Source organism: Uloborus diversus, unplaced genomic scaffold, assembly GCF_026930045.1.
Source record: "Uloborus diversus isolate 005 unplaced genomic scaffold, Udiv.v.3.1 scaffold_689, whole genome shotgun sequence".
NCBI lineage: Eukaryota > Metazoa > Arthropoda > Arachnida > Araneae > Uloboridae > Uloborus > Uloborus diversus.
Window position 1 is genome coordinate 68,099 of NW_026558889.1, and position 15,670 is coordinate 83,768.

Below are 15,670 nucleotides of genomic sequence, written 5' to 3' on the forward strand. Positions count from 1 at the left end.
AATTGGACTATTTTTGAGTAAAATAAGAGTGCCATTAGGCCTGAAAGTCGCAAAAAATGAGGAAAGGGTTCAAAAGCCAGCAGAAAAAGCCGGAATTCTGGCAAAAGCCGGAAAAATATCATCCCTGGAAAAATACATTGCTCCCACTCACTTTCGAAAGTGAAATTCCCCAACTTTCTGAAAAAGAAATTCAGGCAATTTCTTCTATATTACTAGTGACCACGAATTTGAAAGCAACTTTTCAAACATACAAAATGGCCGTTTTGCTATGTTCAGGAGGCCCTTAAGCTGTGAAATTTCGTTCAAGTTATTTTGGACCCTGAGGGGTGCTATTTGAAGCATTTTTTTAAAAACAATTTTGTTATACACATTTTTAAAGTTTATTTTTGTCCTTGGGTTGGTGTGGGATTTTAGATTTTTTTTATGTTTAATGAGTGTTTTACCAAAACACGATTTCTTATGGGAAGGGGAGCATGATTTTTATTTTGTTCTAATCGTAATGTGTATTGTGATCCATTCTTCTTAACAGGCACTTTAAACCTTCGGGAAACAAATAAGATTGCAATGCAATCTTCGGGGATTGGTGAGCGGCAGCAAGCAGGGGGTAGAGCCTCCTAATAATTGTAAAAATTCAGTGCAGTGGAAGTCTTAAATATGTCAATGTATAGCGTTCCCGTTATGCGTTTTTCAAAGGGCGCGGCGCCCTGCCCCTTTTCTTTAAAGAGCTGATGCGCCCTGCCCTCTTTAGACCCGAAGAAACGCGCCCTGCCCCTGCAGTAGAATTTGATAGCCAAAAATGTCTATTTGAGAAATATTCTCAACAATTCGATTTGAAAGCTAAGTGAAAACTAAGTGTAAATGTTTTTACTCACTTGTATTTCTTTAATAATGAAAAGGCAGTTAATCTTGTCCCTTAAAGGACGCTTGTTTCATTTCTCGTACGGGAGAATCAACCTGTAAACATCAGAACGACTTCGAACGATGTGTTTCGTCAGGAAGAAGGATGTGACGTCAGAGCATGAGCGGAGATGATGTAATCTCCCGATAGCTCCGCGGCAAATCGAATGTTCTGGAAGCATCCAGACTGAGCTCTTACGTAGGCATATCCGGCGTGACGTGCATAGAGTGCGCCGTATTATATAAGCAGGGGGAAATGAGAAGGAAATCACTTCTTCTGCTCGCGTTTCTCATTTTCGACTGACGATAGTCGTATTTTTGAGAGGATCGTTCGCTGTTGTGGCGACGTCCTGCACTAAGGGGATGGCTTTTAGAGTTTCGCCATGAGAGTTAGGGACTTAAAATTTTTGAAACATTTTTTAGGATAAGTCAAATTAGGGTGTCAAATGTGTTTTTGGAAGATGTTCTTTTGGAACATGAAGGATGTTTTTGAGAGTTGAAATTCCTCATATTTGTTTATACACTTTAATCATGTTATAGTTTTGTTTTTACAATTGTTAATTATAGGATAATTATAAATAAAATGATTTAGCCATACAACTTGAATTCTGACATTTCATTCACTTGATAGCTACAGAAATGTGAAACAGAAGGCATCTGCTAAACTTAGTGTTTACCTTCCGTGCGGGAGTTAGACAAAATTTGTTAGGTCAACAAGAGGGTTATGGGCCCAGATTGCCCTTCCCTATTCACATTCCATCAGCCTGAAGAAAGTGAATTTGAAGAAGAAATGTTGTTGGATAAAATATCGATTAGAAATTTGGAAATTAATTTTTTGAGCGATCTCATCGAAGCGAAGAGATGAAAGAATTTCTGAATTGAAAACGATACGAAATTTTTGTCCAGTAAAGAACTATGTCCACCCAAACAGTTAAAATTGAAGAATTGAATGATTCGAATTATGTCGAATGGGCGACAAACCTCAAGTTCCTGCTAATGGACAGGAACTGCTGGAAAATTGTTATTGGTGAAGAAGAAGAACCGATCGAGAACAAAGAGGAAGGAATCACAAAAGCGGATATTAAAGATTACCATGTTCGGAGGAGAGCAGCAGTTTCTATGATTTTCTTAAATATTGAGCAACGACTTAGGAAGATTATCGAAAATTGTGAAGATCCCCGAGAATCATGGAAAAAGTTGAAATTGTTCTTCTACCCGGATAACAAATGCGCCCGGATGCAGCTGTTCATGGAACTGCAAAATTCAAAACCTGAAAGAAATGAAAATATTTCCCTTTTTGCGGCCCGTTTACAACGATTGTTTGATCGAATTAAGGTGACATATCCCGAATATCCTGAGGACTGTATCTGCTTCCAGCTTTTACAGAACTTGCCTAAAGAATATGATCATCTAGTCCAAGCAATGCTTACAAGGAGTGACCAGGATTTCAAGTTCGAAAAACTGGTAGTGGATCTTGTGATTGAAGAGAACCGCATGGTTTTGAAGACGAAAACTAAGGAGCGGCTTGAGGTGATGACAGTTCAAAATCGGCAAAGATGTTACAGATGTGACCGCATTGGACATCTCAGGAAGGATTGCCCAGAGCTGAGACAACAAAATCCCACGACGAACCAGTCCCCAAGTCCAGTCAACGAGAGAGGAAGCACCACAGGACATGGAAATTCTAGGGGAAGATCGAACCAACGGGGAAGGAATCGTCGACGGAGAGGAGCCAGATATAGAAATACAACGGCCAGGCGGCATCTCCATCAACTGACAGATGTGAGTATAGATCCTTTTTCTTATCAGAGGCAAATTTAAATGAAGTAGGGGTAAAGGAATCAACATGGATTCTTGACACGGCGGCCAGTCATCATTATACCCATAACCGGAACTGGTTTAGGACATTTTCTCCCTTAACGGATGTTCAAATGGCAGTAGCAGTCAAGAAACAGACTTTTCCCATTGAAGGCAGCGGGGAAATTAAAGTTCGTTTCGGAAATAGACCTGTTGTTTTAGAAAATGTCATGTATTCACCGAGGTTAAGGAGAAATATATTGTCCGGACCCAAATTTGATTTGGGAGGTGCTAAATTTGAAGGGGGTGGTGGCTCCGTGAAAGTACTAGATAAAACTTGTAAATTGATTTTTAAAGCAAACTTAGAAAATGGTGTATATATTGTTGATTCTGTAAAATCAAACCAATTGCCTGTTTGTAATACTGATAATGAAAATACTTTTTTAGAGTCCAATCATATAAATATTGAAACTTGGCATAAACGTTTCGGACATATAAATACAGAATGTATCCAAAAGACAGGGAGTTCACAAGCTGTTAATGGTTTACCAGAATTTAAAAATGTTAAAATTAATTGTGACACTTGTAAATTAGGAAAATTCAGAAGAGTGAGTTTTAAACCTATTGGGGATACAAAGTCAGACAGTCCGTTGAACTTGTTTTTTTGTGATGTTTGGGGGCCTTGCAATGTTGAGGGTAGAAATGGAGAACGTTATTATTTATCTGTTATAGATGATTTTTCAAAAAGAAGTTCTCTATACCCTATAAAGTTTAAAAGCCAAGTACCCGAAATTTTGATGAATCATATCATAAAAGCGGAAAATTTTTTGGGAAAGAAAGTCAAGGCTGCAAGGACAGACAACGGAACTGAGTTCGTAAACCATGAGTTAGATGATTTTTTTAAGGAGAAAGGTATACATCATGAATTAACCAATTTCTATTCTCCTGAACAGAATGGGACGGCAGAAAACTTTAACAGAACAATTGCAGATAGTACGCGGGTGATTTTAAAGGAGAGCGGTTTACCTCAGAATTTTTGGCCAGAGGCAATGAAATATTTTACGTACACCTGGAATAGGGTTTGCCATGCCAATCAGACTAAAACCCCATTTGAACTTTATGGGGGGAGAAAACCCTCTATAAGGCATCTCCGCGCTTTCGGAACAATATTGTTTGTTGGAGTGCCCAAACAATTAAGAAAGAAATTGGATTTAAAAGCACAAAAGGGTGTTCTCATAGGTTACGCGTTTAATAGAAAAGGGTATAGAATTTATCTGCCCGACAGCAACAAAATCATAGAATCAATAAATGTATCGTTCAAAGAAAACTATTTTTTCCAAACTGACTTTCGAAATGAGTCAAATGAGGAGGAGAATCGAGTTCTATCATGGCCCATGGCACTTCCGCCTGCAACCTTGAGCGAGAATGAAACGGCAAATGAACAGCAGGGTTCAGATTCGACCGATTCTGAAAGCTCGATTGCTAGCGGGGAAAGTGAAACGAGTTCTCAATCTGAGGATTCTGACAGCGAAAGTGGTTTACACCTACGCGATGCAGTTTGGGTGAGAAAAGTAGTGAAAAGACCGGATAGCACATGAAATGATGTATATTATTATGAGAAAGGCGAAAAGAAAAGGTTAAGATCTAAACATGACATTGAAAAGTATTGTAAATTAAAAGATATAAAATACGATCCAGATAAGTTTAGTTTTAAAGGGAAAGATCTAACAGAGGGGCAAGTAAATAATGTGTCTGTAAGCTCAAAGAAAAACAATAAGAATTTATGACTAGAAAATGAAATTCGAATCCCTAGGACTTACAAACAATCATTAAAGGTAAAAGAAAGTGCTGAATGGCAAAAAGCAATGGAGACTGAGCTAGAAATTATGCATAGCCGAAAAGTCTGGAATTTGGCAAAATTACCGGAAAATGTTGTTCCAGTAGGGTCTCGCTGGGTTTACACTTTAAAGAAAGATGAGAAAGGGGTAGTTAAATCTTATAAGGCCAGATTGGTAGCAAACGGCATGCATCAGATCAAAAACCAAAATTTTGATGAGACATACAGCCCAGTATGTAATTTTGGAATGATTAGATTTTTCTTTTCTCTGTTAATTACATGTGCAAATTGGTTAAATATACAGTGCGATGTAAAGAGCGCTTACTTATACGCACCAATTGATGACTTGATATATATGAGCCAGCCTCCCGGATTTGTAACAAAAGGAAAGGAAGATTATTTTTGTAAATTAAATAAGGCTATTTACGGGTTACACCAGAGTGGACGCTTGTGGTTTTATGAATTAGATCAAGTTTTATCACAAATTGGTTTTAAGAAATTTGAATCATGTAACTGTGTATATTTTAATCCTAATGTTCTATTGCTTGTATATGTTGATGATATTGTGATTTTTGGTAAAAAGGAAAGTCATATAAGCAGTGCAATTAATTCTTTAAGTAAACATTTTGATTTGAAGGTATTGGGAAGTACAAAGAAATTGTTAGGGGTAGAATTTGAATTAATGGGAAAGGAATTGTATCTACATCAATCTTCCTATATAGAAGAAGTGTATGATCTTTTTAAGAAATTCAAATTCCCATCTACCTCTCTTCCAATTAGTAAAGGCATTGTTTACTCTAATTCTGACTGTCCTAATACAGAAAATGAAAAGTTTGAAATGACTAAGTTTCCTTTTCGTAATTTGTTAGGATGTTTAGCATTTATAGCCAATAGAACACGACCAGACATTGCATACACTGTAAATTTATTTAGTCAATTTCAGAATAACCCAGGGAAACGTCATTGGGATGGCCTTTTAAAATTGTTTGGATATGTTTATCAATCCCGAAATTTAAAATTAAAATTAAAATGCGGTAAAATCCAAATAGTAGCTTTTTCAGATGCGGACTTCGCATCAAATAAAGATGACAGAACTTCTTTGGGGGGTCAAATAATTATGTTAGACAAAGCTCCTATTGAATGGAGAACTTTTAAAGAACGGAGTGTTAGTTTATCAACTATGGAATCGGAGTTCATAGCATTGACAGAAGCGGGAAAAGAAACATTGTGGTTTGACAGAATTCTGGAAGAATGTTTGAAAAATAAACTTTTAAAGTTCATAAAAATAAAAGCAATTATTTATGTAGACAATCAAGCTTTTTTGGATTTTGTAAAATCACCAATTGAAAATCACAGGAGTAAACATATTGATGTGAAATTATTTTTTATTCGTGACTTGATTGCTAAAAATATTTTTACTGTTTCATATGTAGAAAGTAAATCTAACTTGTCAGATATTTTCACAAAGCCACCAACCCAAAACGACTTAAAATTTTTCCAAGAAATTTTTTTCAATTCAAGTGATTAATCTATTGTAGAAAGTGTTTGTAATTTTTTTGATAATCATTTTTCGATGATGAGCAGTCATTTGTGAAAAACGCGTGCAGAAAGTCATTTTTTATGTTTTTGTTAAATTTTTTTAGTATGGATTGTCAACTTAAATTAATGTAAAAATGAGCTTATATACTTCTGTTTTTATTTTTTTGATCAAAAATGAAGCTTGAACTTATATTCAAAACTGTTTATTATGATTATACATATTATACAATTGTTGTTAAATTGCTGATATTAGAACAGTTACTTGTGGTTTTTATCGTTATTTTTCAGATTAAATCTGATGTCTGTCCACCAACATAAGCTTTTGTCAACTGCGGGATTTTTTTAAGATCAGTGACATTTTGTGAAGATACGATTGTGACTGAGAATTTTTGGACTGAATATGGTTGAACTTTTTTTTTCTCTAGGACCCCTATAGGACTTTAAAAATTGTGTTTTGTGATATTATTGTTGTGATGTGCAAATGTTGTTTTACTTAAATTCAAGAAGAATATTAAGTGTTTGTTTTTACAAAATGTTGAAACTAACGAATTTTTGAAACGATAAAAATTAATTGACGTGAGATTTAGATTTAAAAATTTACTAATTTTTTTGTGTGATAAATTGTCTTTAAAGAAATTTTGAAGAGTGAGAATTTTTTTGGAAATTTAAATCAGATAATGCTTGAAATTAAATGAATATGTGAGATCAAATGAATTGTCGAGAAGGGAGGGCATTGATAGCCAAAAATGTCTATTTGAGAAATATTCTCAACAATTCGATTTGAAAGCTAAGTGAAAACTAAGAGTAAATGTTTTTACTCACTTGTATTTCTTTAATAATGAAAAGGCAGTTAATCTTGTCCCTTAAAGGACGCTTGTTTCATTTCTCGTACGGGAGAATCAACCTGTAAACATCAGAACGACTTCGAACGATGTGTTTCGTCAGGAAGAAGGATGTGACGTCAGAGCATGAGCGGAGATGATGTAATCTCCCGATAGCTCCGCGGCAAATCGAATGTTCTGGAAGCATCCAGACTGAGCTCTTACGTAGGCATATCCGGCGTGACGTGCATAGAGTGCGCCGTATTATATAAGCAGGGGGAAATGAGAAGGAAATCACTTCTTCTGCTCGCGTTTCTCATTTTCGACTGACGATAGTCGTATTTTTGAGAGGATCGTTCGCTGTTGTGGCGACGTCCTGCACTAAGGGGATGGCTTTTAGAGTTTCGCCATGAGAGTTAGGGACTTAAAATTTTTGAAACATTTTTTAGGATAAGTCAAATTAGGGTGTCAAATGTGTTTTTGGAAGATGTTCTTTTGGAACATGAAGGATGTTTTTGAGAGTTGAAATTCCTCATATTTGTTTATACACTTTAATCATGTTATAGTTTTGTTTTTACAATTGTTAATTATAGAATAATTATAAGTAAAATGATTTAGCCATACAACTTGAATTCTGACATTTCATTCACTTGATAGCTACAGAAATGTGAAACAGAAGGCATCTGCTAAACTTAGTGTTTACCTTCCGTGCGGGAGTTAGACAAAATTTGTTAGGTCAACAGAATTTTAATCATGCGCCCTGCCCTTTTACTGGTGTACAAACAATTTATATTTACGATATCTGAAGGGGAGGAAGGAGGAAACGAAGTTTGAAAGGAAGATTCAAAATCATGACGTCAGCGCTTTCGCTCCCCATCGAACGTTCATGGAAGCAGGGATGGGGAGGGGCGGAACTGACCGACCCAGCACCTCACATCTTGCACTCCTTTTTTTTTTATTCCATGCGGTGAACTGGACAAAGTACGTGCGAATTTGCGGTCCGATCTCTGCCTACGTTTTTCTGAGAACGCTATTCTAATTTTTTCCGCCATGCCTTCTATGAATCGCAAACGGGAAGATGCAAGAACAAAGGAAGGAGCATTCTGTAAGAAAATAGTAGATATGTTCAAAGTGCAAGAATTTTGTTTTTACATTAATTTTTAATACTATCTTAGGATCGGCATCGCTTCAATTAGTGTCGAAAATCGGAGCAGCCACGTGCTGTTATAAAGTAGAAATTGAATTACAATATTTCCTCCTTAACATACCTGAAATTATCATTCTACAAAATAAAATAAAGAAAGGGGAAAAAAATGTTTCATAAATGAGCTTATGATTTAAAAAGTAAAATAGAAAAAGGAACTAGTTTGCGCAAGAAGTGCAGATCGACCGAAAAATAATACTGTTGAGGAATTCATATGTTTAACAAAAGTAAAATTGACTTAATAAGTGTGTATTTTATACTTCTCATTAAAAGGGTACATCGCGCGATTTTTTTTAATTTTTTTTTTCATTATTTATTGCTTTATAATATTGCATTGTTTCTTTCCCCACAATCGTTTTCAGGAAAATATTTATCAAATGAAATATTTACAACCATTCGCATTTATATCGTAATATCATTCATGTCGTGAATAAAGGGCGTGAATCAGTGATGGGAGATCGCCAAAACCTCCCCAAAAGGTCCGTATTCATCAAATCTGAATCGTAACATTATGATTTCTCTTTTCCTTTTTTTTTTTTGGATGATTTTCTTCTAATTAAATATAATGTAAGTATGGTATAAGTGCATCGTTCAAGAAATTTCATTCGGTTAAATTAGAAATCCCACCCTCTCCTGAAAATGTAAGTTTCAGCCCCCCCCCCCCCCGTTCTATAACCATTTGATTTATTTATTTACGCTGCTTTATTTCACTTTCATTTTTAATTACACATGCATAATTCTAGCACAGCGCTGTAAGCCACGGGGAAGCTCTTTATACTATCGCTATTTTTAAAAAATTAGTCTCTTTATATCTCTACAATCGAATCCCGACTTACGCGAGGGATGCGTTCCAAGACATCTCGCGTAAGTCGAAATTTCGCGTTGTGGAACAAGTATGTTTAGTAATTTCTTATAAGCATACCCAATTGTTTCAGACGTTTGTAACACCCCTCATATTGTTTCAAACCATTTATTAATTATATATTGCAGCATCTTTTACAAAGAACCGACTTTTTTTGTATTTTAGAAAAAGCGTTATTATTTGACATAAAATTCTGCACAAAATCAATGATTAATGGGGGAGAGAAACTTAAAATAAAGCAGTATGGGGTACTTACAGTATGTACACTACAGCATTATTATAGCACTTAACAGTATATATATAGTAAATATGTTTATAGTTTAAAAAATGAAGAAGGTTTATGCAGAATGTATTTTATCAACGTTCATATGTAAAATGAAAAAAAAAAAGTTAAGAATCGGAGCGGTTATTTGTATAAACTAAAGCAAAGCGTTGTTAGACTAATACAGTGGGTGAACTTCCGCTTTCAGTGATGCTAAAGAGATGAAAGTCCATTCACAAAACCAATATTTAGTGTCAACGAAGCCCATTCTAACTGTCCACCGCTCTTTTCCGAAAAATTTCATGTTGCAAGCGAATAATTTGTGTCCACTCCGCACTAAAAAATTCATTACTCATGAAAAACTCGCGTTATAGCCATTTCGCGTAAGTCGGATCGCGTTGTAGCGGGATCCGACTGTATATGAAAATTTCGTGTATTTTCGATCTTTTCCCTATTTTCTTAATCACATGTGAGATGTGACTATCTTTTTTTTTTCTCTCTCTCTCTCTCTCCTTTTCATTTTTCTGCTATCTTTACGCGCACGCCGAAGTTCATCGGCAACGGAGTGTACGCATGACGTCATCTTCTTGGAATCGGGTGATGGGGTTGTAGTCCAAATAAAACACTATTTTTGGGCTACGGAGGCAGTCTCCCGAACAATAATCGAAATGCTAATTGTGACGATCTTAGATGAGCGTAGGGAAAGGTGTTAAGTCCAACCGTTCCCGTTTTTTTTTTTGAATTTTTTTTTTTTTTTAAATTAAGCTGAATACAGACTTTTTTTTCTGATACAATTATGCAAGTTAGTTTTCCTGAAAGGTTATTGGCTCAAAGTGGAAGAATTTGGGGAATTGTTAGTATCGAAAATGAGGCGGGGGGGGGGGGGGGAGGATTTTTGGGATACAAATATGCAGGGAGGAGTGGAGGCGATTTTGTGATACAATTATGAGAATTAGTTTTTCTAGATGGTATTGGCCTAAAGAGAGAGAATTCGGAAGTTGCCAGTCTCAAAAGTGATCCAGGGGGGAGTGGGGGAAATTTTTGTAATACAATAATGGGAGAGGGGCGATTTTTGTTATACAATTATGGGAGTTAGTTTTTCTGAAAGGTATTGGCCCAATAAGAAAGAATTTGGATGTTCCCAGTCTTAAAAATGGTGCAGGAGGGTGTGGGGGATTTTTGTGATACAATTATGCAGGGAGGAGTGGGGGCAATTTTTGTGATGCAATTATGGGAGTTAAGTTTTTCTGAAAGTCATTGGCCCAAAGAGAAAGAATTGGATGTCGCAGTCTCAAAAATGGTGGTGGGGAAGGGGGGGGGGGGTTGTGATACAACAATACAGAGACGGGAGGTAATTTTCGTGATACATTTATGGAATCTAGTTTTTCTGAAAAGTATTGACCCAAAGAGTTGTTGAACTACGCACAAATTTTGCAGACAGATTATGTAGTTGTCGATGAAAGCTTTTCCTAGACAGCTACAAAACTTGTTGGAGATACCCCCAAAATGTTTTTGAAACAGCTGTCTTAAAAAATTTAAGGCTCACTTAAAAATCTCTTAGGAAAAGCATTCACTATGAAAAAAATTTATATTTCAGAATACTATGCATATTGAACTAAAATACGAAAATATTTTTCGCATATTTATTTTTGTTTCTTTTATTGATTGGGTATTTGTATAAGGCACAGTAATAAAAGGTGAACTTTAGCAGGGTGCCCCCTCGGGGGGGGGGGGGGGGGGGGGGGTCATAGCGCAGATTGAGCCACACCATTGAAATTTTTTTAAGTGGGGTTGTTTGAGGGCATTTTTCTTTTTTTTTTGGGGGGGGGGGGCTGTTGTTTATTTTGAGTGGGAGGTCTTAGCGATAATTAGGGAGGGGTGAGCCCTTACTAGGGGGGGGGGCACGATTTGGAAAGCGTCACAAATATTGCATGATACTAAATTTTTTTGCAATTTCTTGAGTCGGGATCATAAAACAGGAAAATATCACTTATTAGAAATAAAATATGAAACCTTTGCGTAGGTATTCAAACTTAAAATGTTTTAAAACCTCAGTTTTACACTAATAAATAGATAAATTATCATTAAATAATTTATCTACAATATTTTACAACTAAGCAAATGCACAACACATTAATAGAACATAAGTTTTTCACTGCATACTACATGCAAAAACAAAATTGAGTTTTAATCCAAAAATGTCCTATTCAAAAAAAAAAAAAAAAGTAAATACAACAAGTTTATTTAACGACTAAGCAAGCTAGCCCTTATTTAACAATCTATCCAAAGCAATAAATTTTTCCTTTCAATTTAGTGATTTTTGATTACAAAAATAACAGATTAAATATTTAAATAAGGAAAATAATTTATGCCTCACACCAGACTGATAATACCAGGAGAATAATACTCTATATTTTAAATGCATCAGAAATACAGAATGCTAAAATAAGTCATCTGAAGATAAGGCGAAGGGCTCTAAAAGAAAGCAGTTTGTTGACTAAAACAGTTTAAGCATTAGTAGATGCTTAATATTTTTGTTTGATGCAACAAATTTCAGCTCACTCTATTGTGATGACATTTTTTTTTTTTTTTGAATCAATAAGCATAATATTTTTTGTTCATGAATAACATAAAGTTTTTTTTTTTACTGACTACGCAAAATATTAAATATATTACATCAAAATTTTTTGTTCTATATTTTGTGAATTAGTTCCCTTTGGTCCCTGTAGAACAGTTAATTTATGATTCCACCAAATAATTCCTGGTATGTAGAATCAATTTTGGCAAATTTGCCAAAACTATAAGTGGAAAAAAAAAATGGAAACACTAAATGACTGCGTCTATGTAAAGTTGGCTAAGGAAGAACCATTATCAACATTCAACCCATATAAATCTTGATGGTTTTCCTTCAGGTAAGTTTCACAAATAACTAATCACCAGCTTTTGTTGCTGAACTCTCAATTTTCCTACTAAGAGTCATCATAGTTGTCTTTTATTTCACTAATACAATTATTTTATCATAGTTGCTTTTGATTTTCAAATCCTCACTGTTATGGGGGAACCACTTACCCCATAGAGTGGGGTTAGTGAATAGCGAAATTTTAAGGAGTAAGTGGGGCCCCTCCTCTTAAACAGTTTTTAATAATATTTTACTCAAATTCTGATTGTAGTATGCACTTTAAGTTAAACTGTACATGAATGTTTACTGATCATAAAAAGATAAATGCTAACCAGGAAACACTTCTTTAAAAAATGCTGCTTAAACTCGCCAAAAGATATTTTTCGGATTTTTTTTTTTTTTTTTGACTTTGTTCCCTGATCTAGAAAAAAAATTCCAGGTAACCCAAATACAGTAGAAGACCATTATAATGCACACTTTGGGACCAGAGCTTTTGGGTTTATCTGGTTTTTGCGTTATATAGATGATTTCATAAATTTTGAAGCTAATATTGCATATATCTATATTTTAGCACTTCAGAATGAGTTTTGTCTGCAATGTGTATTAAAGCACTAATATTACAATTAGCCATTCACAAATAAATATGTTTCACAATCAAAAGAAAGTGAATTATCATGCACTTCTGCAAGCTTCATGGTTTGCATAACAGCTGCATTTGTAAGAGCCATTTGGTATATTCTGTTTACTTTGAGTACAAATTTTCATTTAAAAGCTTTGAATTCAGATGGAAAGATGAAAAACTCTCAGAATTCAATTTGCCTAACAATTTTTATGTTTGCAAAGAAAAACAGAGGGATTTTTTAAGCTACAAAACCTATTGTTCACTTCTGAAAAGTTGTGTGGTTTAAAGAGAATTGCGTAGGTCAGCGTTATAAAGGTATTCTACTGTATATGCAAAACTAATCACTGTGATGAACCATGACATGATCAACGTAAAAAAAAATATAAAAACCATATGGATATTTCAGTTTTCGGGGGTGACCCACTTATCCCAGTGTCCCACTTCCCCTAATCAACCCTACTTTTGAATTTACTTCGTAAATTTTGTTTCAGTATATGTAACCTATAATTTACATATTTATAACTGTAATCATTGTTATGTATTTACATTTAAGAGCAATAGTTTACTTCCAATATGAACAATTTACATCCGACACCAAGCTAAAAATATTTTTTAAATAATTTTATTCTTTATAATATTATTTGAAAACTGAAATATGTTTAAATCATGAGTGTACTTTAGAATTATGCTGTTTTTAAAATTAAAATGTAAGCCAATTCACAGACTTTTAATTTTTAAGTGAACCATCAATTTTACTATTTATGTGTTTACGTCTGACACCAACTCTAATTTTTTTTAATTTATACTTTTGGGATCTATTTTGATAAACTAACATGATTTTTTATTCAGTGGGATGTAGTAAGTATCTTGTAAATAAATTTGTTTATTTTGGAACAGTTTATATTTGGTAAATAGAATTAAAACTGAGAAATTTTTCTTCATTTTTTACGTCCGGCACCATAGAATTGCCCAGAATGTCCTTTTAAAGAAAATGTAACAATCTCTGCTTACATCTTGAGAGTTACTTAGTATTATAAAAATGAATTATTGATGGTTGTACCACATCTATAAAACAACTTTCATAAAACTTAAGTCATGTTCCTATTGATGTGATGCATAAGGGATCCAGCTTTCAATAATTTCCAAGACAATTTGATTAAACCAGATCAGTAGATATATAATTTTAATCTAAATTTGAAAATTATGAGTATATTCCTGTGAGTTTCTTCCTTTTAATTTCATGACTGTAATACACATAGTAGTACATGGTTTAATATGTCACAAAAGTGTCTTCAGGATCACTCCAAACCTGATTGTTTAGGAAGAAGAAATTCGCAATTTACTCAACTTAAATTTGACCCAGTTATAAAATACGACCATGCACTCATACCTAGATCTAATAGGGGGGTCATTAAGTGTTATTTAAAAAGAAAAAAAAAGTATGTTGCATTATTGTGAACAAATTTGCTGAATCGGGAATTTTTAGAAGCTCATGTTCTTCTTTTTTGGCCGAGGGGGGGGGGGGGGGTGCATCCTTGCTCTTGGAGGGGGGGGGCACCCCTTGTGTTGACCTCCTACTGGGTCATCCCCGAGTGCCTTTTTACTTCCCAAAAGTGCCCCTTTTTAAATGGAAAATGCCCTCTCTGAGAAATTTACCCTGCCCCTTTTTGTAAAAAATGTGAACACTATCAATGTACTAAATTTGAAGCCGGTTCTTAAGAAGAAAAACAGAAGTTTAGCAAAATAATTAAAATTTCGGAGTATAGAAATGAAATCGGAGAAATTCCATGAAAAACAACAGTCAAAAATTTGATAAGTTTTTTTGATGTAACAAATCATAATGATCCGCAGATTGAAAACACATTTTAATATTTTTCTAGGTTTTCAAGCACTTGAAAATGAAATTTTTTATTTTGAGTAGTGTTGCAGGTTTTTTAAAAAAGCATACTAATCATGCTCTCACAACATTTGTGCACCAGTCAGATTTGTTTAAACCTTGTTCATATACTAAACAAAGGTTAAAAGTAATAAGTTGCCAGGAATCGTTACGAACTAATATTATTTTGAATTGCATTATTCACTACACAACACCTTTTTTAAAAAGGTGTGTGCCACATTACAAACTACTAAAAACATTTAGTGACTACAGCAGTTTCGTTACTTGCAGCAGCACTTCTTCTGACCACTAATTGGAACTTATATACATTCAAAATATACTTACCCTACCAACACGTAAATATTGCCCTCCTAAATCAAACAAATTCATTGAAGAAATTGCATCCTGTGCAGATTGATAATTTTCATATTCTATAAAACCGTAGCCTCTAGAGAAATATAACAAAAAAGAAATAATTTTAAGAAGCACATTTATAAATCAACTAAATTTTGTTGCACATATACAAATCATCTCAGTTTTATCTTTCTTACAATAAGAAGACTAACAAAACTTAACAATTAATAAAACTGGTAAAGAAAGCAAGATAACAAAGCCAATAAAAACTTAAGAAGCAGGACAAGAAAAGTTAGAAAGTTGTGTTATATATTTCTTAAGAACATGAGATCATTACACGTATATATTTGAGTGACCTATATTAAGATGAATTACACAAAACCTGATTTTAAAACACAGTATTGTTTTGTGTAATTATGATGGGCAAAAAACATTAATGGGACATGATTTTCTTGTTTTTGTTTAGACAGATCACCACACAAGAGCTTCAGTCAAAGGCGCTTTTTTTTTTTTTTGAAGTTCGTAAAATAAAATAACTAAGGATCCAGGTCCATCATTTAAGGGAGTCAGGGGACTTCAAAAAAAAAAAAAAAAAAAAAAAAAGTTGTTGCATAAAAGGGGGCAAAATCTTTTTTTTTCCAATAAAATTTGCATTCAGTACACACCTTTTGCTTTACTTTCAGTTCTTCAGAGATCATAA

At 34.3% G+C, this 15,670-nt stretch overlaps 1 protein-coding gene across 1 annotated transcript in view; it reads right to left on the minus strand.

Annotated features, from left to right (window-relative positions):
* Positions 1 to 15,670, minus strand: part of LOC129233750 (poly(U)-binding-splicing factor PUF60-like) — a 62,964-nt gene that overhangs the window by 23,850 nt on the left and 23,444 nt on the right. Inside the window, exon 8 of the mRNA XM_054867729.1 lies at positions 14,962 to 15,064. Within this exon, the coding sequence (XP_054723704.1) occupies positions 14,962 to 15,064 (103 nt within the window). The remainder of the gene's footprint in view (positions 1 to 14,961; positions 15,065 to 15,670) is intronic.